This window comes from Lactuca sativa, chromosome 7 (genome assembly GCF_002870075.4).
Source record: "Lactuca sativa cultivar Salinas chromosome 7, Lsat_Salinas_v11, whole genome shotgun sequence".
NCBI classification, from domain to species: domain Eukaryota; kingdom Viridiplantae; phylum Streptophyta; class Magnoliopsida; order Asterales; family Asteraceae; genus Lactuca; species Lactuca sativa.
The window spans coordinates 34,651,816-34,676,745 of record NC_056629.2 but is presented as its reverse complement, the minus strand read 5'-3'; the positions used below and the strand labels follow the sequence as shown (position 1 = coordinate 34,676,745).

At 34.3% G+C, this 24,930-nt stretch overlaps 2 protein-coding genes across 4 annotated transcripts; one reads left to right on the top strand and one right to left on the bottom strand.

Annotated features, from left to right (window-relative positions):
- Window positions 1-5,674: 5,674 nt before the first annotated feature.
- LOC111880806 (F-box protein At5g03100) lies at window positions 5,675-7,487 on the bottom strand. 3 transcript variants are annotated; one of them, XM_023877221.3, is made up of 3 exons: window positions 7,260-7,487; window positions 6,151-7,182; window positions 5,675-5,962 (listed from the first exon to the last, which is right to left on the bottom strand). In XM_023877221.3, the coding sequence occupies exons 2-3, from the start codon at window positions 7,150-7,152 to the stop codon at window positions 5,876-5,878; spliced, it is 1,089 nt and encodes a 362-aa protein (XP_023732989.1). In that variant the 5' UTR covers window positions 7,153-7,182; window positions 7,260-7,487; the 3' UTR covers window positions 5,675-5,875. The 3 variants fall into 3 exon arrangements, with proteins under 3 accessions (XP_023732989.1, XP_023732990.1, XP_052621455.1); XM_023877222.3 differs by having other exon boundaries at window positions 7,289-7,487; XM_052765495.1 differs by lacking the exon at window positions 7,260-7,487 and having other exon boundaries at window positions 6,151-7,243.
- Window positions 7,488-14,018: 6,531 nt separating this feature from the next.
- Window positions 14,019-15,218, top strand: LOC122195152 (multiple organellar RNA editing factor 2, chloroplastic). The gene is made up of 2 exons (XM_042896693.2): window positions 14,019-14,427; window positions 14,524-15,218. Exons 1-2 carry the CDS (start codon window positions 14,345-14,347, stop codon window positions 14,714-14,716), a joined length of 276 nt encoding a protein of 91 aa, XP_042752627.1. The 5' UTR covers window positions 14,019-14,344; the 3' UTR covers window positions 14,717-15,218.
- The last annotated feature ends 9,712 nt before the right edge of the window (window positions 15,219-24,930 follow it).

The window sequence follows — 24,930 nt, the reverse complement described above, 5'->3', positions numbered from 1 at the left end:
CTAGTGAAAGGTGATCTTGTCATCTTCCCAAGAGACAAGATTCACATTCATCATATGTCCTAAGATCAAATGATTCCAACACTCCATCCTTTTGGAGTTGGGCGATGCATTTCGTGTTTATGTGCCCAAGATGACAGTACCACTAACATGCATTGTCCATACCATTTGACGAATCAATATGAAACACACTAATGCATATATTATCAATACAAGTTGCAGCTTCATACACAACATTACAAGGTAAAGTTTTAAAAATAAAAACACCATTATGAAAAGAATAAATAGATCCAATATCATTATCAAATGAATATCTAAAACCTTTTCTGAACAATAAATGAAATAAGATAATGTTTTGCGGCATATCCGACGAATAACATCAATTACTCAAGTTAACCATAATACCACTACCGAGCACAAGTGAATAAGTCCCAATCTTGGTAACAAGTGAAAAATCTCCTATTCCCCATGATTAGTTTCATCCTTCCATGCTCCACCTCCTCACTTTCTCTTAGTCCTTGCAAATCAGAACAAATGTGGAAACCACATCCTATGTCAAGGACCCAATAATGAGAAATTTGTTTGTTATTAACTTGAATAGTGTAAATACCTCAAGAGGACGCCTTGACTTTACCATCCTTCAAGTCTTGCAAGTATTTTAGGCAACTTTTTCTCTAATGACCATTCTCACCATAGTGGAAGCAAGTGGCCTCCTTTGGATCACTGATCACAGGGACATCAAAGTTGGGCTTCGACTTGGACCCACTGCTTTACCCTCCAACATGGGCCTTCCTTTTTATGTTGGATTGAGAAGGAGCCTTCATTTTTCCCTTTTCCAGATCTAATGCTCAGGACAAAAACACTTGTTTCAGAAAGGGCATATTTCTTCATCCCTGACTCAAGCAGTTTGCAACAAGTTATGGAGCTGGATCAATGTCGTCTCCGTGTTGCTCAAATGATAAGTCAAGACGAACTACTCATAACTAGGAGTCAAGGAGTTAAGGACCATGTCAATGGAAAAATCCTCATTAAACAACACATTGAGCCTTTGTAGTTGCTCTACGTACCTTTGCATCTTTTGTACGTGAGTACATACATATTCTCCCTCCTTTAGCATGCATGCCATAAGATACTTGACCACTTCATAATGCTCTTGTATTGCCTTTTGTGGAACTTTTCCGCAAGGTTGAGACTCATCTCATATGGCCAATAATCCTCATGGAACTTGGCCAGCTCAGATACCATAGTGGCCACCATGATGCATGCAACCTTTGTGGCATCACCATAATGTTTGTTGTAGGAAGGAATTTCCACAGGAGTAGCGGTGGAATGCTCGATTTTGACAAGAGACTTCTCAAGTACATATTCTTTGCCTTCGTATCGAAGAGTCATCTTCAAGTTTCTCATCCAACCCATGTAGTAAGGACCAAAGAGCTTCTCTTTCGACATAATCGAGAGTAAGGAGAAGTTTGAGTTGGAGGGGCCGGTTTGAGTAGCAACGAGTTCACCGTTTCCATAAATCTATAAAAAGGGACATAATTTTAGTTAGTGATATAAATCCTTAATATTTTAACCTAAAATAAATATTCAAGGCTAGGATCCAAAATAGAATTCACAACAAAGAAGAGGGATACCGTAATCTAATTGTAAATTTATTAAGGTAGGTAATACAATTTTACCAATTTCAATCTAATATGAAATTCCTAGATCATTTGAGATTCATTGAATCTTATCAATAACATTTTTAATCTCAGATTATGATCTTCAAATTTGTGACCGGGAGGCCGAGGACCACAAATAAGATGTGAACAACCATGCAAACCCGCTTGACAACCTCAATGTCATTTATCTTCTCAAATTAATGTGTCGATAAACCACACATGATCCATTAATAATGATAATTTTCGATTTGTCTATCACTAAACTTTATAGTCCCAAATTAGTGTGTTGGTTAGCCACACAGGCTTCACTAACAACATATAAAGAGTGATGTGCATTTTTAGGGATTAACATACACTTCATATTTTGTCCTAAAGTAACTAGAGTTAGGATTTATTCAAAAATGTTCTTATATTTTAATAGTATCATACTTTTAAGAGGTTATGTCCTATCAACCTGTTCGGCTAACGACCCTCCACCACGTAAGGGAGTGGTGGTGAGAGTGGACACCCATTTAATGGTCATTTTATAGGTCGTTTCCTTATAACCCCTCCCCCCTATAACATTACTTCGTGAATGATGCCTACCATTGATTGACTGACTTGTCTTATACATAATATATTAAACATTTAATCATATATAGTATAAGGTGTATTTTAAAACTTTTCAAAATACTAGGGTTTAAAATTAATTTTTCAATTAAACAATTAATAATAATTAATTTTAAACTAAATAATGATTTAATCTTTTATCTTAATTAAATAAATTTAAATCATATTATTTACCAATTAAACAATAAATTAAATATTTCAAATTTAATCTTAATATCTTAATCTTCTAATTTTCAAAAAAGGGTAGGGTTTATCAAGTTTTAATTATTCTTCATTTAAATCATATTAAAATAATAATTAAGGAAACGAGAAACTCTAGGGATTTACATCAAATTTTTGAAAAATAAGGGGATGATGGCTAGGGTTTCAGAAGACCCTAGCTAAGTTGAGATTTAAGCTTTTAGGGTTTTATTTCCATAAACCCTAATTTTGATCAATTCATTTTAGTGCACAATCAAATCGAAACTTAAGGCTCTAATACCACTAATGGGTTTTCTAGGCTATAAAAATTACATGTGGCGGAAAAACACTTAACCCCTAAGTTTACATGCAACCTAGTTTTGATCTATATTTTCTCTATTGATAGCAACTAACTATGAATATCAAGAAACCCTAAGAAATCTTAATATAATCGAAACTATAAGAAGGTTTAGAGTTACATACCTTTTGATTAATGTAACAATTAATATAACAATTAATCAAAAGCTCTAATGGCTTGTATCTAAAACCCTAACAACTAGAAGACTTTAGGAGATGAGAGTGAATAGCAAAATTTTGGCTCTTGTATGAAGCAGAGGATGGATTGATGTTGGCATGTTTAGCGAGTATCCTCATATAGTCATCTCGACCCATATGAAAGAGTATGCACCTTTCTATTAAATGATGTACCTGTAACATTAAAAATAGTTTCCGCATATAAATCTTACTTCTTCTTGAAAGGTATTATTTTTGGCATTTGACCTATTAATCATAATCGAATGTATGTATGACTCACCATTTTAATGAAACCTTGAGGTTGACAATATAAGCATGGGAGATTATGATTTTGAGTTCTTCTCTTTTAAGTGATATATTTCACACGCATTTATATGTGTGTCAAGTAAATATCTTGTTTGTCTCACCAAAAGTTCAATTAGTTAGACATTTGTTGTGGAGATATTTATTTATTTTAAAATAAAGTGGTACGAAATCTAGTTATCCACAGGGATATCTAAGTGAAGGGCCAAAAGAGCATGAAAAATCTAGATAACTGATAAGTCTATTTTATTTGTACTTTTCTTAGGGTACATTACACCATTTGTCATTTGTGCAGGTGCCAAAACTCATGTTTAGTCTCTATTTTTTAAATTAATTCGGACGGTCCCTCGTTTGTTTTAAACTTACACACTTCAGTCCTATTGACATGAAATGACTATTTTGCCCTTAATAATTTCTTTATCAGTTTAAATATATAATAATAATAATAATAATAATAATAATAATAAAACAAATATCCTCACCCCTCCCTCTCCCCTTCCATGTCCCCAGCTTCTGCAACAAGATTCGAAGCACCACCACATGTCACCTCCAGCTCCTTCGGCACCACCACCTATCAGCATCAACACTTATGCCACCACATCCTATCACCGCAAACACCTTCCCCTTCCTTTCCCCGGTTTTCTTCTATTTTCGTCTCCATCTTCTCACCTATTCCTGACAACCATCCAAAGCCCCAAATCAGTGAACCAAAATCGGACACCAAACCACCATCCCGTATCTTCGTTCTCCCCATCTACCTTAAGAACACCAGAGAACATCACCAATTTCAATCTATCTATCTCTTGGTGAAACCCAATACCATCCTAATAATCAAATTGATCCATCCATTGCTCCCATAGAAAGTTATTTCTAGGGGTGCAAACAAGCCGAGCCGAGCTCGAGCCGGCTCGAGCTCGTTTAAGTTCTAAGAGGCTCGAGCTCAAGCTCGGCTCGATTCGAGCTTTTTGTAATGAGCACGACTCGAGATCGTAAATAATTATACAAGCTTGACTCGGGCTCGGGCTCGGCTCGTTTTTTGTCTGAGTTGCCTAAATAAGCTTAAGCTCGACTCGAGCTCGTTAAGAAGCTCGTTTACTAATACACTAAATTCCTAATCCATAAATATTTTAATATATAAAAAAAATAAGAAATTATATTATATAAAGGCTCGTTTAGGCTCGCGAGCCTAATCGAGCTTAGTGACATAGGCTCGAGCTCGAGTTCGTTTAATAAACGAGCTTAATATTAAGCTCGAGCCCGGCTCGGGCTCGTTTAAAATCGGTTTCGAGTCGAGCTTTTAGCGATCCGATCTCGAGTAGCTCACGAGTAGCTTGGCTCGTTTGCACCCCTAGTTATTTCTATGAACCATATCCATCACCATCGAAACAAAATTTCAATATTTGAAACCTTAAAATACCAACTAGATTCAATCAACATTAATAACACCCAGAAGTAATCGAAAGCACGAGTTCACGACATCTCACTGCAATCGAAGTCACAAAATATTTTCATCTTCAAATTCGAAACAAGTAACTGATCGAAATCAATTCCAAGACGAATCCATCGAAATAAAATCAAACCTAACATGACCTGAGACTCAAAATCAAAATCGAAATCAAGCATCTCTCTCTTTCTCTCTCTCTCTCTGTATATATATATATATATATATATATATATATATGTGTGTGTGTGTGTGTGTATAGTGCTACATCTCCATCTCACTTGGATTCTATCTCGATATCACATATGTTCACATGTGGGTGTGTGTGTTTTGGGCTACTCTATTATCTCCGATTAGTAACAATAACATGAGAGAGAGAGTGGGGTTTTTTTTTTTAATTTCTTTTTTGTAAGTTATAAATAATAATAAATAATATTAGATTAATTAAAAAAATAAATATCCAAGGGCGTTATGATCATTTTAAATGTGGCACGGACTACATTCGCAACAAAAAAACATATCAGGGACGACGACGTGTGCATGTTTTAAGGAAACAAGAGACGGTCCGAGTTAATTTTTGAAAATAAGGATTGAATATGCATTTTGGGACCTTCACGATCAGTGTAATTTACCCTTTTTCTTATTCTGGAAAAAATAAGATGATAGGTCTAGATCCCATGAGCCCGGAAGAATGTTTATGAAGGGGAATGTAGTTATGAGTAGGCCCATAGACCCAAAAACCCAATAGAATTTCATCGAATTGTTTAGACTGTAGAAGAGAGAAAAACTTACAATTCACAATTACTTTTTATTAATTTAAAGCACTGTAGTTTTTTAATTTATCAACATAATAAGAGAAAAAGGTGTATCTATCATAAATGATTTAGAGAAATATTTATTTGAAACTTTTTATGAAAAAACTTTTTACAAATATAGCACTCTCAAATGCTTCTTTAAAACCTTGCTAAACAACTTGATAATCAAATGTTACAAAAGATACATTATATATAATCCACCCAAGTCAACATCACAACTTATATCATAACAAATCCAATTGTTGAATTGCCATTCAAATCAAATATCATAATCAGTAACGAATATGAATTGCTTGAGCTTCGATTAGCGACACTGAATTAGGGTTTTGTCTACTTTACAAAACAGAATGAAAACAATTGCTTCCAGACCACTTTGCATTTGATGGAGTAATGAAACCTTTAGCTTTCAAACGAGAAAGAGCCTACCAACATAAAAAAATACAAGTGAGAAGACAACTAAAATCATAAAATAATATTACGATTGAGAAGACAACAGAAGGATACTTGAAGCATGTATATCAAAGGATAACAAATAAACTACTACTACAACTAATGAAAGATCATAAGAAATTTGCAAGTATTTAAGTTGTGAAAGCAAAAGAAAATTTACCTCAGAACATAAAACCCCAATTTTAATCTCCTTAACATGGCGAAATTTTAGCATGAATCCTTTAAGCATCTCTTCTTCTGCTTCTTCAGGCGTTGTCTCCCAATGTCTGAGTTTTTTATAATTGTAATCTAAGTTAGCTTCGACTAAGGAGGACACATTTCCCAACAAAACCTTCCACAACCACAGATTACCTCGGATTGTTAGTGATACAATATCAGGAGCATTGATTTCAATAATATCCAAAGCATAATCAGATCCATCTTCAGGATCAAAGTATCCAGAGAACACCAACTTCTTAACGCTCTTTGAAGTGACATCAAGCCGACTATAACCATAGCAACCATTCATTACCAAAGTTTCCAATACAGGACTACCCGATAATATGTTTTCGATCAAATCTTCATCTAATTTCTCGTTACTAATACACAAAATCCGAAGATTCTTCCAACTAATCGCCCCAGATGGATTCAACACGCAGCCTGATAATCTCAGATGAGTCACATTCGAACTGATGTATATATTTTGATCTAACTGAAGCTTAGCTTCCAAACCAATAACACATAAATCCAACGTAAGCTCTTCAACGTTGCAGCTCATAGCATAACGAATCCAATTTTTGACTTGCGACTCAATTTCAATGTCATAGTATATACGCACAGCGAATTTCTTGAGCTTTAGTTGGCGACGTTGAGTTAGGGTTTTGTCAACGAATGAAACGAAATTGGATCTTGAGGTGGGGATTTGGCGATATTGGGTTAGGCGATCATCTGAAAGCTTGAAAATGAGAGTAGGTGTCGACATCCACAGATGTTTCCATCGCTTGGAGAGTGTACCTGTTCTAATTGCGTCTTTGGTGGAGGGTAAAAGAGATAGGATTTCAAGAAGTAAGCAATCTTGCAACGCACTGATTCGATCTTCTCCCTCCTCTTCAACGATTTCTTCAAGCTTTATCCGTTCTCCGGAAATTTGAGGCTGTTTTTGTCCTTCTTCCACCATTTCCATGGCGGCAAATAGAGCTCCCGTTGCTTTTCCCTGTGATAAACAAAACCAAATCAGAAAATGTAAATACCAGGGGAAATGATGTTTTGCTTTGAACTTCGAGAATTTACATTTCAGTCCTTATGAGAAATGAGCCTACTATTTCAATATGTGAAAATTCATCAAATAACCATGATATTGAAGAATTTAACCATGAAAATCCGACTTTTGGAGAATATCATGAGATCCGTAGAAGGGGCTGCGGATCCCTTTAACCCTCTGCGGAAAGGGGAATAGTAACGAAGAAATTAGGTGACATGACTAAAAGACAAAAAATCATGTGGATATCATGGTTCTGTAAAGGTGGCTCTGCGGAAGTCCTTGCTCCTCTCCGGAAGTGTAAATTCTTTGAGGAAATGGTAGTTGCTCCTTTCCGACGGATCCACAGTGCTACACTCCGCGAAAATGTTGATTTCTCTGCGGAAATGGTAGTTGTGGTCGTGTTTAAGCATTAACTGACGTTTTTATATGTTTTTTCAAGTAATTATCGTTTTTATGACTTTAGTGACCAGAAACATTTTTTTTTCATTTTTATGAATGCCTTAATCACTAGAAGTCGTGTAACAGCCCAAAATCCCAATATATATATATTTTTTTCATTTTCAAAAAGGAAATTACATTCATGAATTGCTTCCAAAATCCATTAAACAATAAACATGTTTAACTATCAGAGTAACAATCTTAGTGAGTGCGGAAAACAGTGGGGAGTGAATGTTGCGTCATCAAGTCGGGCCTTTCCCTTTAGTACTCTAAGTACCTGAAACCACAATACAAATTGTAAGCAAAAGCTTAGCGAGTTTCCCACAATACCACATAACATACATACAATTGCCATGGGCTACCCCCATGGTCTAATATCCAAGTGTCATGGGCTACCCTCAAGGTCTTTCATGCCATGGGCTACCCTTATGGTCTTCTATACAAGTGTCCTGGGTTGCCCCCAAGGTCTTTCATACAAGTGCCACGGGCTACCCCCGAGGTCTTTCAGACAAGCAAACACATATACACATATCATTTCGCTTGTCAAGTAATGTGTTGGCATTGGTGCCTTCGACCCATTGATATAATAAGAAGACTCACCTTGGTCTGCTGGTAAATACTGACTGCTCGACTACCGATCCGACAATCTCACACTAAATATACACAAATTACCCTAATTAGAATTAGGTCACAAACTCAAGACATGGGCCAAAACCCTAAGTCCTATTCCTTAAATATGCCCCATTTCGCCCATTCCATAATGGGCCTATACATATTCGGCCCATCCACAATAACGGGCTCCATGGCCCAAAAATCCCAAACCATGACATGCAAGGCCCACAATAGAAAACAGGGCCCATGTATCCTTAACAGGCCAAGGCCCATAACTAGTTAAGGCCCAAAAGTCCCAAAAGCCCAATACTTGTCCAACATCCCACTAGGCGTACGCGCGACGTAATGATTAGTACACTTAGCATACTCGGTCTTCAGGCAGTACGCGCAACGTACATCTTAGTACGCCCAACGTACCAAGTTGTTAATCACATTTAGCCATTAAGTTCTTAATCCATGCAGCCACTTCGTTAACTTCCATATTTTGGTCATTTAAGGGGCTTCGGGTATAAAGTTGGCCTTTGCATGCCTTATGGGAGCCCAACATCTCAATTTGTCCATTAAGACTTACTTTAAAGACCTATACTCATGCATGGTGCCATAACAACCTTCAAGATATCATTTTTATGCCTCTAACACACCAAAGGGACTAAGATCTAGCATTACAAGTTTTTGGAGTTGCTCAAACTCACAAAAGAGAATCCATGGACAAAAAATGAGCTTATGAACAACCCTAACTCTAAGTATTAAAAGGATTAACAAGGTAGGAGCTTTTTACCTCCAAACGCCTCCTAATATGATGTATACATAGGATCTTGAAGCTCAACCACGTTCAAGCCTTGCACACCAAGTTCTTCTTCTTACAAACACACCAAAAAGGGCCACATGGTCACTTTCAAGCTCAAAGATCACACTCCAAAGCAAATTAGGGTTTTAGGAATGTTTAGAGGTGTGGAGGCTGATAATGGAGAAGGTCCAAAGGTCGTAAATGAGCTTAAATAGGGCTCATGGCCAAAAAATTAGGGTTTTACTTTTGGTCACGTACGCCCCGCGTACCTCTTCGTACGCTCCGCGTACATGGTTGAAGTTCGTGATCCCTCCACCGATGTATGCTAAGTGTACATATATGTATGCCCAACGTACGAAGGACCTCTTTTGCAAAATACATAATGATCCAAGGACTAAAGATAACATACTTGAATCTGAGTGTTACAATTCGTTTTTTCGTTGTCTTTGTGGAGAGTGTTTTGTAAAAATGAGTTTTATTATTCTGTGTACGGGAGGGTTCTGGTAGTCAGTTAATGGAAATGAGGTTTATGTTAGAAATAATGTGAAAAACTATGGTTTAAATCTTCCTCTTAACCTTGACCATCAAATGTTATTACAAATGGTTAGAAATAAGGGTGGTGTGTTCAAGTCACCTACTATTTAGTTTTAGAATGAACTTCCTCAACACAATCCCCACCGGCCACCCCTTTAAAACTTAATTTTGCAGGTCATCCACGCATACTATGCTACAAAAGATAACACATATATGGAAAAATTAAAAAAAATAAGACTGAAATGCCCTTCTTCCTAATGATAACACATATTTGCTTATAAATTCTATAACTATTTCACATTTAAATGGAGTATTTAACTCAAAATCGAAAAAAATAATAATAATAATACCGAATTTTGCGTATAAACTCAAAAAAAAAAAAATCGAAGATTTCCGTTGAGATGAATGTGGATCCGTAGAAGGCTCCTCTGGGGATCTATTCTTCAGCCATACACCTCTGGGGAACTGTTTTTCGGGGGAAAACAGACTTACATGGCAAAAAATCGGGATTTACTTATCAATTAAACTATCATACACACTAACAAACATATAATTATTTCAATAACACATTTTTAAATCAGATATCACACTTCTATTGGCCATTGTGGTTTCTTACAATTTCAAAATGAGGAAAAAAACTTACATGTGTTCCATAGCCATCCAATAAGACATCCGAGTGTAGTTGTTCCACAATCCGCGATGGACGCACCATCAGAACGATTGATTCAACATGTTTAGATTCACCTCCTTCCTCGTTCCGCAGCTCATTTCCGCAGTTAGGGTATTAGGTATGGGTTTTTTTTTGCCATTTTAAGATTTTACCCATAATTAGAACGATACTCGGTGAATAATAGGGATCCGTAGAGGGTTAAATGGATCCACAGAGGGTTAAATGGATCCGCAGAGCCCTCTCTGCAGATCTCGTGATCATTCTCCAAAACTCAGAATTTCATGGTTAAATTCTTCAATCCCCCCCCCCCCCTCATATTTGTTTATTTGACAAATTTTCTCTTTCGATATTCAAATCGATATTCAAATCTATTTGCATTTGTGAGAAACTTGTGAAATAAAATATTTTTCACATAACAAGATAAACTCACAAATAATTTAAAATATGTAAATTTCCGACAAATGTTAGAAAATCTTACAATGATTATACAATCGAAACCAAAGAAATAAATTCAAACCGTAAATATATAACTATTTTCAATGTCTAAAAATGAATGATGAACTTCTTAAGCGTCAAGTATGTGTCAAGTATTTTAGACTAGGAAGTCTAACGAGATAAATAAGACCATATAAAAACTAAAGATTGTTTATAAACAATCAAATCTAAGGTGTTGTTTGTTTTTTTGAAGCAAAAATTCATGAAGTCTGCGAACCACCTCTATAACCCTCTGCAGTATAAGATGTGGACCAAACGGCTGCTGACTATAATAAGAAGCGTGTTTGTTTTTTTTAACATCTGCATGCTGCTGCAGATATTAAAAATTAAAATAAATTAATTTTATAAACCAAAAATAGTTTTTTAATACCGAAAATTTAATAATGTATGGCATTTCAGCAAAAATTTATGATATTTCAGCAAAAAATAATTATATTTCAACAAAAAAATAAGATATTTTAGAAAAAAATAATGATATTTCATCAAAAAAATATCATTATTTCATATAAAAAAACAAAAAAAATTCAACAAGAATAAACAAAAAATACGAAAAAAAATATAAAATAAGATTTCAAAAACATATAATCAAGACTTCAGTTTTGGCTCTTTCAAAAAATCAAGACTTCAGCAAGAAAAAAAAAAGAATAAGATGTTAGAAGAGGCAATACAAATGTTGCCTCAAACAGAATACGTACATAGGTTTTTAATTCTGAAAACTTCTAAAAAACAAACAATTATGAGATTAAAAGTGTTGCGAGTGTGTTGCGCCGCGGAACAATAAGAGGTCTGAAGAGGTTTTTACAAAAAAACAAACAACACTTAACTCTACAAATGACTAGTAGTGTTGTATTGTCGAAATATGAAATCTCCATGCTTTCATTAAGGACGTGTATATACAAAATAATGGAGTATGTCCTCTATATGAAAAGTTGTCTATGATAAAAATTGCATTATATCTATCCTAATAAATAAACATTATTTTTAGTTTTTTACCAAATATCATTGGATAGGAGGACATATGTCATATTAGTATCCTAAAATATCATTAAATCTCATTAAATTAGCATAAAATGATACACATATCACAATTTCATTGGGTATGAGGATATATAAGAACAAAAAATAGAAAGATATTTAATTTCTCTTTCCATTTTTATTTAATTGCTACATCATTATATTCATTAGGGCGCTGATATTGCCACAGCTATCTTTGATGCATCCACTGAAAAAATCTGTAATTGACAATTATGCCCCCGTCTACTTTAAATAAAGTAACCCCATTTTTGTTTCATAAAACGCAAACCTGGATAATAATTGCTACTATAAATAATTATTGACTAAAGTAAATTATATGTTTGAAAACATATTTGTATTCCCATCATGAGCGTAAATCCCAACATGCAACCATTGTTCTTCTGATTTCTGATGCTGGTGTCCACCGCTTCAAGGTGCGTTCACAGCTTAAGAAAAGAAAATCACTCACCATTGCTCCGTTGATTAAAGCTTCTAATGAAGGTACTTGATTCGCTGAAATGAATCTGCTGCAAGCCATGGCCACCGTTAATTTTTGGCTACCATTTGTACCCATGGTGTTTGCTGAAGAAGAATTGGCCGAAGCAGTGCCAACTGAGGAAGAAGCATAGTCTTTTGGAGTTTCCAGGCGTCATTATATAAAGAATCGATTACAAATGAACCTTTGCACCTTCTGTTTTCAAAGAAGCATCCCATCTCGAAGGCCACTTTATATCACTCAAAGCAAAGGAGACCTCATAAGTAAACTACCTTTTGTCACAACAGTGGTGACATAAGCATGATCACATTTGATGGATTTTGAGTATATTCTAGAAGTTTTAATATCTTATAACAAACTAACATCATGATTCATGCTGGTTTGAACTTCAAAACCCACCACCATGTAGCCTTCGTTGTTGGTTTTGTTACTATGTGTGATTATTCGGCACCATCACCATTCCCAATGATGCCGACACGTTGTTTTGTTCACTGTTCATGAGCTAAAACTCTAAAATTCAAATGATTGAAGACATATTAAACCTCTTTAACTTTGATTCCGATGGGATACCCAATTCATCATAGACTATATCCATGTTTTTTAGTGTACTGAATTGTAGGAAGATTATCAATTGTCAAGTTAACCTGATATATTTTAGTTGATTCTTTTTCTTAAAGTCTTGAATACGTCAGTTGATACGGATATGATTTGTATTAAAATATCACGCTTTCATTCTTCAACATTTTAAACTTATTGTCACGTGTAAAGTAAGTTTTCGATGAGTTTCGATCTCCCATTAGAGGCTCACCTATGTTTTTTACTCTATCTTTAGTGCTTTCAAGAGGCAGGTAAATATATTACCCATGAGGAATTTATGTATCTATTGAGGTCAGTGAATTGACTTTTATAGATAAGATTACCCACATCGTATTTTATGGTGGAAAGTAACAGCCGAAGATCATGCGTTTTTTAAAACATAAATTGGTATTTCTCTCTCTTTAGTAAAGAGGGGCATAATTGTCAATCAATATTTTTTTCAGTGGAAGGATTAAAAACTGTCAGTGCCAATATCACCTCCCTATTCATTAAGACAATATCAACGACAACTATAAATTTATTCATTCTTTCTTTATTTTGCTAAATGTAAGTTGCTATTTATAAGAGTTTACATTCTACTTACAATGATTGATATAATTATGCTAAAATTAAAGTACGATTAGATTAATACTTTCTAAACTAATCGTTATTCCTTTTTAATTTTTTTTATCTTTTTATTTTTATTTTTATGTTATGACATATAACTAATATCTATATTTAATCTATAAGTAATACAATTAAAAAAGCGAAAAGAATAAAAACGTGAATTAGCATAAAGTCCATAGTCATGCAAATTAAACATTTGCATATATATATATATATATATATATATATATATATATATATATATATATATATATATATATATATATATAGAGAGAGAGAGAGAGAGAGAGAGGAATGATCATTTGAGAACTCATATATTCCCGAGAACCCGAAAACTAAAAGTGGACCATTAGATCAAAACTTTTAAGGGCTAAGATTTTTAATGGCAATATGGTAATTAAGAAAAATCTGAATGGTGTATATGAGTTTTTAACAAATATCACAAGGGTAGATCATGTGTTAGATTATCACGTCCCTAAACACTCAGATCTAATACTCTCTTTCTCTCTTTCTCAATGTATCGTGTTCTTCACCAACATCCTCACTCTTCGTCTACCGCCTTCCTCCTCCCTCCAACAACCACCCTACCTCTATCAACAACCACCGCCTTCATTGAAGATCCCCCGATGATTGATAGATTGAACAACACGGTGGTTGTGTCATTCGTCCCACTCGAAGTTCCGTGCCCTAATAAATCAGCCAGAGGTCCGATCGCTCCGGGCCTCCCGATTCTCCTTCACCTCTGGTCTTCCAGTCTTGAAGACGTAATTCAGAAGTTTAATCACGTCAGCGTCGGCGATAACGTCTTTGTTATTGTCGTTGATTGAGGTATGATCGCTCCGGTCTCTGAGTCGAGAACGACTCAATGTTCAGAAGCAACAACACCATCCGTTCAATCCAGAGTCTGTCCGACCTCGATGATGAGCGACTTTATCTCGTTGATCACAGGTGAGTTTGATTATGGTCCAATTGGTGTTTGATTTGGCAATGGAGTCATTTTTTTAGTTCAATTTTGTCCTGAGATAAGCGTTGGTTTTTAAATAGGTATATGTGGATTGGTTTGAGCTTTAGTGATCGACCACAGGCGGAGATGGCGCCGCTGTTCCCCGGATGTGATTACGAGCATATAATCGTGATGGATAAGCCCGACGGTGAAGGCACCACTAATCAACAGATGATCGACTGCTATGTTGAAACTGAATCTAAATTTCTAAGAAGGTACATCATAATACCCTAATTTACTCTAAGTTTCAAGTATTATTTTGAATGATCTCGTACTTGTTCTTAATAAAATTATAAGAACAAGTAGTGCCACCTTCTGCTCAAGCTCCACTGCTTTTGTAGTCCTCACATCAGCTGTTCTCTAATACACACAGAGCACAATTCAAAACTATTACACATTAATCATCTTTTTTATAAATCAATTTTTATATATTCCACATTTAAAAGGGTTTAACTAATATAAGGTATGACACAAAAGAAAAATACATCTTGAGAATACCAGGATCTTGGCTAAGGCTGTGGATGCATCAAGAGCTCGGTGTTCCAGTTCTACTTCCCTTTCCATTGTAGCCTATTAAATATTAATTAATTATACAAATCATCATCACTTTATTTAAAAAAATAAAGAAAAATAAAAAGAGTATGAAAGAAAAAAGTAAAAGACATGTGAATAAGACCATCTTGGTAACATTGTGTGCAGCATGCGCTGCTTCTGCACTTCGTTCTGCAGATGCAAGCTCTTCCTTTAAAGCCCGCACATTTCCAATAATGCCCCCAATGTAAAAAAAACAGGACATTTACTTCCATCATTTTATATTTTCTAAGATGAATTTGTTGGATTAGTGTCTAAGTCCACAACTATTTTGGTATGTACTTGACCCGATGGTGCATGGTCCTTTTGGGTTGCCTTCACCAAAGCAACTTGATAGGATGAATTATGGAGAGAAAGGATTAAATATGATTTATTAATATATTATGAGAATAATATATTAAAGGAGAAATCATATTGTTTAATTAATATTAGTCAAGAATTAATTAGTAATTAGTTTTGTGACTAAAAGAGATTAATTAAACTTAAGGGACTGGAATTGTAATTATAAGATAATTGCAATTTGGGCCATGGATTGCCTTATATTAAGGAGTGGACGAATTCTACGGGGAAGCCCATAAGGAAATCGTCCAAGGCCTTAAAGAAAGGGGTCCATGGGTTGCTTAGGGCTTAAGCATCCAAATTAGGGTTTCTTTGTTTGATAACCCTAATAGCCTCACTATATATAGACCCCTTAAGGACCAAAAACGGGGACAAGACTCCTCTAGGGTTTGTAGATGTTTTTGGGCAGCCTCCATCATCTCTCCTCTTCATCCTCTTGCTTATGGTGTTTGTGAACCATTAGAGGAGTGACAATTGTGACTCTAAGCTTTCTAAAGTCAATACAAGAAGGATTTGGGATTGTTATTGCTATATAACAATCAAGGTAATAACTTAAACCCATTCTTATGTTAATATGATTACTTGTATGCTAGAATTAGGGTTTATACTCTTGGATAACTTGCATGTACAATAGAGAAACCTAGATCCAAGCATTAGGGTTTGTATGAGCACATAGGATGTCTTATGACTAAAACATATCAGTGGTATCAGAGCCTTGATTGGTTTCTATTGTATTGATGCCTTGTATGTTAAAAAAATTTGATTTTTGTGGTTCTGCATGATGGACTCGGCGAGTCCCACTGTGGACTCGACGAGTTGCCCCCTACTCGGCGAGTCCATGGGGGTACTCGACGAGTTCGAGCGTCAGATGGAGCTATTTTCGGGATTTCTTGTTGTTTATCTTTTAGATACCTGCCTTTATCATATTAGATCAATATAAATCCGATTTTATGATATATATGACTATATTCTTGATCTAATTGAAGATATTTATCAATTAATAAAATATTTATTTCCTTATGTGATAATTGATTAACTATTTTGATTAAATTGGTAAATTGTTTCGCAAGAAATCATTAAATAAATCAAATATGGATAATTATATGATTAAATGTTAATTTAGATTATTTGTTATTTGATCTTTATGTTATGAAATGTTTCATATTTTCCCCTTTAGGTTTTATAGTTTAAATTTGACCCCAAAAGTTTTGTTGTTTTGAAATTTAAATAGTTAAAACCCTAATGTTTTGAAAAAGGTTTCAAAACTTGCCCTCAAGTTTTGGAATTTAAATTTTGATTAATTGTTTAATTTTGATGTATATTTAAATTCTAAACCCTAATGTTTCGAAGTGTTTCAAAACTTGCCCTCAAGTTTTGGAATTTAAAAGTTGATTAAAAGTTTAATTAGGAATGTTAATTCTAAAACCCTAGTATTGTTTTGAAAAAGTTCAAATCACACCCTTATGGTTTTATTAATTAATTAAGGTGTATAATTAAAAGAGGTTTAATAAATCCATAAAAGTTTTGGTTTACAATTTAATTAAATTAAAAGTATGATTATTAAATTTGACCACCTAGTATTTTAAAAGTTGTAAAATACACCCTATACTATGTATAACATTAAAAGTCTAACATTATATATATATATATATATATATATATATATATATATATATATATATATATATATATATATATATATATATATGAGTAAAAGTCAGTCTTACCGTTAGTAGGCCTCATTCACGAAGCTGGTCTATAAGGGGTGTTTAAGGAAATTGCCTATAAAATGGCGATTGAATGGGTATCCACTCTTACCCACCGCACTCTTGACTAGTGGAAGGTCGTTAGCCGAACGGGTATGATAGGACGAAACCTTCCATTATAAGTATAATGAATTACTAAAGTAACTAATTTTTTTTTACAAATTCCCAATCTTAGTTACTTAGGCAAAAGTGAATTGATGCAATTCCATGAAATTACACTTTGTGCCCTTGCGAAGACGTTAGTGGAGCGTGTGTGGTTTATTGGCACACTAAATGGTTCTAAGCAAAGGTAGAAAAGGGTGACTCAATGTTTGTCATAGTTCGGTAGAGCGTGTGTGGTTTATCGGCACATCGAATAGGTGACTGTAACATGTGAGGGCACCATGTAGTTTGCATGGTTATTCACACCCGCTTTGTGATCCTCGGCATCCCAGTCACAAACAAGAGGGGCATATCGAGATTTAAACATGCCATTGAAATGTTCAATGAATCTCATAGGATCTAGGAGTTTTCATAGATTTAAAACTTAAATTTCTTTTTCGTTTTTCATGGTGGAAATTAGTGAATCGTCATTCACTTACCTTCAAATGTTCTGCAATTTGGGTTACGACATCCCTCTCCCGAGTTGTAGAATATTGTGTTGGGTCCTAGCCTTAGTATCTCATTTTGGTGATTTACTAAGGACTCAATCTATCAACTAACTTGAATTCGTTTTCTCCCGTTTTGTAGATGTCAAAGTTCGACAACTATGGTCTTCCCAAATCCCGTGGAACAAGCATTCCACATGAAGATGATATTCCACGATTCGATCGAGGAACAAGAGATCATGCTTCACTTCCTCCTCCTCCTCCTCCGATTATTCTCCCTTCGAAGGCTTGAAAAGTTCAAGATCACTCAAGCTCTTTTGGCAAGTAAACATAAAGAAGGAAAGTCGGTGTGTGCACATGTCCTAGGGATGAAGTCACACATTGATAGGTTAAGAATGTTGGGATCCGTTGTCTGTGAGGAAATAGCTGTTGGTTGGGTTCTTCAGTCACTTCCTAAATCATATAGTGAGTTCGTAAGAGAGTACTATATGATGAACCGCGATGTGACCCTTATAAATCTCACATATATGCTTATTGCTGCTGAATCAGAAATGTTTTGGCGCAATGGAAAAGCAAAGTTGATTGGTGAATCTGCCTTCAAGACCTCTATGGATATAGACAATGGAAACGAAAGACTTGCTATGATCAAAAAGGTTTGATCATAAGAGAAAAAGCAATGTCTGAAGTAGTTCCATGTCCTGTTCCAAAAGAGTCAATCTGATTTTTTTGCCAAGAGAAAGGGCATTGGAGACGAAGCTGCCCCATTTACCTAAGAGATCTAAGAGATAGGAGAGTCGAAACGTATGGCTCTAAAATAGGTAAAATCCATTAACTAACTCTTTTAGGCTTCTATTCTAGATTCCTAATACATAATGTGATAAGATTGCAATTGATGTTTTGTAGGATCGAAGAAAAGAAAGGAAGCTTAAGGGAAGAAGTGAGCAGAATCTAACCGTGAAGGAATGGATTTCGATCACATTTCTCGAAGATTAGATTCTTGAGCTACTACTTAGAGTTAGAATAAGATTGCTAAGAAAGATGTATTAGCATAGTTTTTCAATGAATTGCATTGTAAGGACAAATTTTTTTCCGCAATAAAATAAAATTTGATTTTATATTATTTATTTAGCCTTGCAATGGCGTATATGAAAAAATTGATGTTTGAATGTTTCTATTATTAGCAATAATGGATTTGGTTCTTATTATGTTATTTATGGAAAGTCGAGAGTTTACCAAATAGGGAGAGTTTCTCATCGCCCAAGTTTCAATTGGACAGAAACTTGGAATCATGCAACTTGGTTGCACGATGAATGAGAAATTTCATATTTGGAAATTAGACTAATTCATTGACAAAGTGTCAAGTGAAGGACTAGGAGATCGAGCACACAAAGTTGCGTGTTAATCAAGTCCACCATAAGAGTAACAATGATATTCGTCATGATTTACTAAAGGTTTAGTAAATATGATTATACTTACAAGATTAAGTGTAATTATGAATTGATTGAAAAGGTTTAAATCAATAGCAGAACGAATAAGAAGAATCAAGTAAGCAGAAAGATAAAAGTTTCTCTATTCTAAGAAGAAGGGAGAGTAGCTTTTATGCTTTATGATAGGTCTTAATGATTAAGAACCATATCTCAATTAATCCTCTAAGTGAGTCTTAGTACAATTGTATGTCTAAGAAGAGGAATCAAGAATTGAAGAAATGGTTAAATCAAGAAGTCAAGTCTTAGAGTTAAGATTGCGACATTGAGTGATAAGTATTAAAAGGTTTATAACATTCATCAAATGTGGAAAGTTGTGATGTCTTGGATAAGACAAAGACCAACTCGAACCAATTTATGAAGTGTCACTAACTCTTGAATATTTGTTTGTCAAGAAATGTTTATTGACAAGAGAATCTTTTATGTCAAGGAGTCAGTGGGAGTCTTAATGGTCTTGAAAGGTTTCAAGAACAAATCAAATAAACCTTATCGGTTATCACTAGCACATGAGTTGAGGTTTACAACCTATCGTGTTGACATTATTTTGTTTCTGTGCCAATCCAATCGAGTTAATTATGCATGTGAGTCCTATGAGTTCTCATTTGAATGCATAAAAGGCAAGGACCTTGATCAATGGAAAGTACATTGATAAGAAAAGGTGAGCTGCTTAACTACTTGGAAGACATGGTGGGCAGCTGTGCTACCATAAGACAAGAAATCGAGATTAAGAAAGTTCGATCCATATGAGTTTGAATTTGTTGTAAACTTTGGTTTTGACAAATTCACATGGATAGGAACAAATACACCGTTTAAATCTAAGTGTCATAAGATTTCCTCCTTCATGAAAATGATTGTGAGGAAATGCTTTCACTAAGAAAGATTTTAAGAAGATAGTGATTGTAAAATTACATTCTCGAATTCGATTATGGTTACGGTATCCTTTTCCATAATTTGAATTGTGAGGTTTGGCAATTGTTTACACACACATATGAACTATCTAAGGCAAAGGTGTATAAGTTCAAGAAGCCTTGATAAAAGATTATCAAAGCACTAAGTATTAGAAACATGAACTTAAGAAATTCAATAAGCATTGTTTTTCTGAAAGTTAAACTAGTTCTGAATACATGTCAAAGTTAGTGGGAGCATAAGTGTTATATTTATAATAATCATCATGATAGTGGGAGCATAAATGTTATGATTGTATGATTATTAAGGCACGTATTGCAAGTTGGCAATATTAATTATAGAAAACAAGAGTTATACCTTGCAAAGTCGTAAGGGTTGTAAAGTTGTTTTGCTATAATTAAGGGAGATAATATTATGCTTCATTTCAAATCTAAAGGCTTAGGTTGTGGAATGTTAATAACTTAGTCAAAGAAACATAGTGTGTTCTTCAAATTTCGATTATGATTACGACATTCCTCTTCACAATTCGAATTTTGAGAACATAGCAAATAAAACATTATGGCAGAAGATTGATGAAGTATCAAATCTTTATGTAAGACATTTTGCATCGTGTCCCATACGCTTCGGGTATTGGATCGTTTGCAAATGCTATAATAGTTGACCATTCTAAAATTTTCCAAATGTCTAGCGCATTTAGAGGGAAAAAGGACAAGAATTGGTTTTGACTAAAATAATTAAACAACTATCAAAGGACAATCCAAAGTTCGCCGAGGATTGGTCGCTTATGAGTAGTTGGAAGTATAGTATTGGAAAATATGGAAATGTTTCCATATTGGATGGACCATATTGACATTATTATGAATAGATAAGATTCTATTAAGAATGAGTTGTCATATGGAAAATATGGAAACGTGTCCATATTGGGAATTGAATATTGAAAATCTATGTCTAGATTAGGAACTTTTATGCAAAAGGATGTTCAAAGGAATGTACTTTGAGTGAGAGACATCATATCTAAGGAATTGTGTTGTAACAATCTCCGATAGAAGACTTTGTAATTTCATTGGCAATAGTCTTTGTGACTTTAGTGCAGTGGCAAGAATTTGATATTCTTTCACTTATGAAAAAGGATTTGGAGTTGTGAAATGAGTATGATTGGAAATGTGTTCAATGTGATCTATTTCACAAAGTAAGAACCATAAGTAAACATTGTGTGCATGCTAGGAGCATGGGACAAGTGTTGTAATTCAAGTAAGAAGTTGATTAAACGAAACGACAAATAATGAGTAATCGATATGGTGATAAATAAAAGGTGTTTTATTTATGCTCAAAGGGTTGAGGCCATATGGGATTAGTATTATTCTTGTGTTTCACTTTGCATGTTTTGACTTCCTGAATAATTTAATTGGTTAAGAACAGTCAAATTATTCGAACGGGCCATAATCGTTCATATGTTGGAAGTAGGTATGAATAAAGATTGTCGTGAATTGGTGTGTGGATTGTCTAAAGAGTATTAGACATAAGAAAATGTTTGCTGCAACATTCATGAGTGCTTATGAATATGATTTGAGCATTGGATCAAACCCACGCTCACTTGGATCACTCCATGAATTGTATCACGAGTGATTGGTGAGACGATAACATCTTATATTCTTGAAACCGAGATATGTGAGTTGTATCTTGCAAATCGGTTGCACATTGATAATATGTAAACGCACTAGTAACTTGGTGTCATAAAACATATTGTTGTGTGTGATTCGGTAAGTGAGTGTAATCAAGAATTGAATCAAAGTTTATCCGTTCCTTTTATCCAAAGTAGGATAAAAGCGATATCTTTGGGCCCCTCGATGATTTTGTGATGACAAACGTAAATGCTCGGCCGGGCTAGGGCTAATTTGATTTGTCCAATTAGTCAGTCGTCATAAATCAGGAATCGAGATATAGTACAAAGAGAATGATTTGAAATCATGTCTCATATAATATCTAGAATGGAGGAATATATGATCCCTTATCTAAGGACACACGTATCTGATAGGATCAGAGTTGACAACGGCTTTGGAAAGCTACAATTGCAGATCAGGATCTGAAATCATACGTAGAATAGTTATTAGACTTATCCAAGTGGGAGACTGTTGGAATAGTGTCTAAGTCCACAACTATTTTGGTATGTACTTGACCCGATGGTGCATGGTCCTTTTGGGTTGCCTTCACCAAAGCAACTTGAGGATGAATTATAGAGAGAAAGGATTAAATATGATTTATTAATATATTATGAGAATAATATATTAAAGGAGAAATCATATTGTTTAATTAATATTAGTCAAGAATTAATTAGTAATTAGTTTTGTGACTAAAAGAGATTAATTAAACTTAAGGGACTGGAATTGTAATTATAAGATAATTGCAATTTGGGCCATGGATTGCCTTATATTAAGGAGTGGACGAATTCTTTGGGGAAGCCCATAAGGAAATCGTCCAAGGCCTTAAAGAAAGGGGTCCATGGGTTGCTTAGGGCTTAAGCATCCAAATTAGGGTTTCTTGTTTGATAACCCTAATAGCCTCACTATATATAGACCCCTTAAGGACCAAAAACGGGGACAAGACTCCTCTAGGGTTTGTAGACGTTTTTGGGCAGCCTCCATCCTCTCTCCTCTTCATCCTCTTGCTTATGGTGTTTGTGAACCATTAGAGGAGTGACAATTGTGACTCTAAGCTTTCTAAAGTCAATACAAGATGGATTTGGGATTGTTATTGCTATATAACAATCAAGGTAATAACTTAAACCCATTCTTATGTTAATATGATTACTTGTATGCTAGAATTAGGGTTTATAGTCTTGGATAACTTGCATGTACAATAGAGAAACCTAGATCTAAGCATTAGGGTTTGTATGAGCACATAGGATGTCTTATGACTAAAACCCATCAGAATTACCTTACTTTGCTTATGAGAACAATTGATAAAATTCAATAACAGGAATATATGCATATTTTTTAGGTCTATGCAGGTGTAGGCTAAATTTTCTTATTTATCTAATGGAACAAACGATAAAATTCAAGATGTGATTGAGGCAGGTGTATGCGGACGCCTTGTTGAGCTTCTTCTGTGTGTTTTTTCTTTTCTTTTCTTTATGGTGATTAATTAATTACTTTTAGATTGTGTTTGATATGTGTAATTAAAGAGGTAATGGAATGGAATGGAAAATCAGGTCTGTTTGTCACATGGGAATGGAATGGAGCATTCTTCCACATAATGTGATTATGATTTTCATTCATAAATTACTTTTATTTATACACAGTTAATTAAAAAAATTATTTTTAAAATATTTCAAGACTTAAGTTAAACTTATTTCATGTTATTTTCCAAAAATAAATTTTAGTTTATAATTCTATATTAAGATTTCATAGTATTTAATTTTAGAGTAAATTACAATTTTGGTCCCAAGACTTCGGCTCTTTTATTTTTTCATTTTTCTTTATCCTAAAATGAATCTATTTGTAATTTTAGAGTAAATATGGCTTTCTTCAACAAAGCTAGTGGTATACTAAGGCGGGTGGCTGCAACTAAACACATCAATCATCAAATGTAAGAAACTACTCTATCAGTATATCAAATGAAAGCCATCAAAAAAAAAAATCACATGTGATTCACATATGAAGTACATGTGATTCACATGTAAATTACACGTGATTCACATGTAAATCACATGTAATTCACATCAATTATCAAATTGCATCTTATTACATGTTTTTCTCTATTGATTTTTAATGGTTTTTCATTTACAGATCGACCTCAGAGGGAAAAACAATTCAACAAATTGTTCCATCTTCATATAACAATGAATCAAATGGGACTTTGAAAGCAGAGTGTTATGAGCTTGAGGTGAATTTTACTCTTTATCTTTTTTTTCCATTCTGGATTTTTGTTGGTTTAAATGGTTTATTCTTTTTTATCAGGTTGTTCGTGTTGAGGGCACATCTATGGGCCTTCTGTATTGTAGATTGGTGTCACTTGTTCTTCTTCTTGTTGGTGGTAATATTTTTACCAGTAAGCAATAATTCACAATCTACATATACATTTTCTTAACAACAACTTGAACATGACTATAAGTGTGTAGTGATTCACATGTAAATCACATATGAATTACATGTCATTCACATGTAAATCACATGTAATTCACATATGAATCACATGTAAATCACAATTACACGTAATTCACATGTAATTCACATATATGAATAACATGTGATTCACATGTAAATCACAATTATACGTGATTCACATGTAATTCACATATGAATCACATGTAATTCACATTAAAATCACATGTGATTCACATGTAAATAGCAATTATAAGTGATTCGCATGTAAATCATATGTAATTCATATATGAATAAGATGTGATTCACATGAAAATCACAAGTTGGTCACATATGAATTACATATGATTCACATGTCAATCACAATTGCACGTGATTCACATATAATTCACATATGAGTCACATATGATTCACATTTGAATCACATGTGAATCACATGTGATTCATATGTGAATCGCATATGATTCACATTTGAATCGCATGTGATTCACATATGATTCACATGTGAATCACATGTGATTCATATGTGAATCGCATATTATTTACATGTGATTTAGATATGATGTCATATGTAAATGTGATTCATATGTGAATCACATGTGATTCATATGTTAATCACATGAAAATCTCATATGTATTTTTGTGAGTGTTTTTGCATCAATCATTTTTTTTAAT

What these genes read in the sequence shown, in the direction of transcription:
- LOC111880806 (XM_023877221.3), bottom strand. Translation starts at nt 7,152, where the DNA reads ATGGAAATGGTGGAAGAAGGACAAAAACAGCCTCAAATTTCCGGAGAA. An exon ending in TTGGGGTTTTATGTTCTGAG is followed by an intron (nt 5,963 to 6,150) that starts GTAAATTTTCTT and finishes TTATGTTGGTAG; the next exon opens with GCTCTTTCTCGTTTGAAAGC.
- LOC122195152 (XM_042896693.2), top strand. Translation starts at nt 14,345, where the DNA reads ATGTTCAGAAGCAACAACACCATCCGTTCAATCCAGAGTCTGTCCGAC. An exon ending in CTTTATCTCGTTGATCACAG is followed by an intron (nt 14,428 to 14,523) that starts GTGAGTTTGATT and finishes GTTTTTAAATAG; the next exon opens with GTATATGTGGATTGGTTTGA.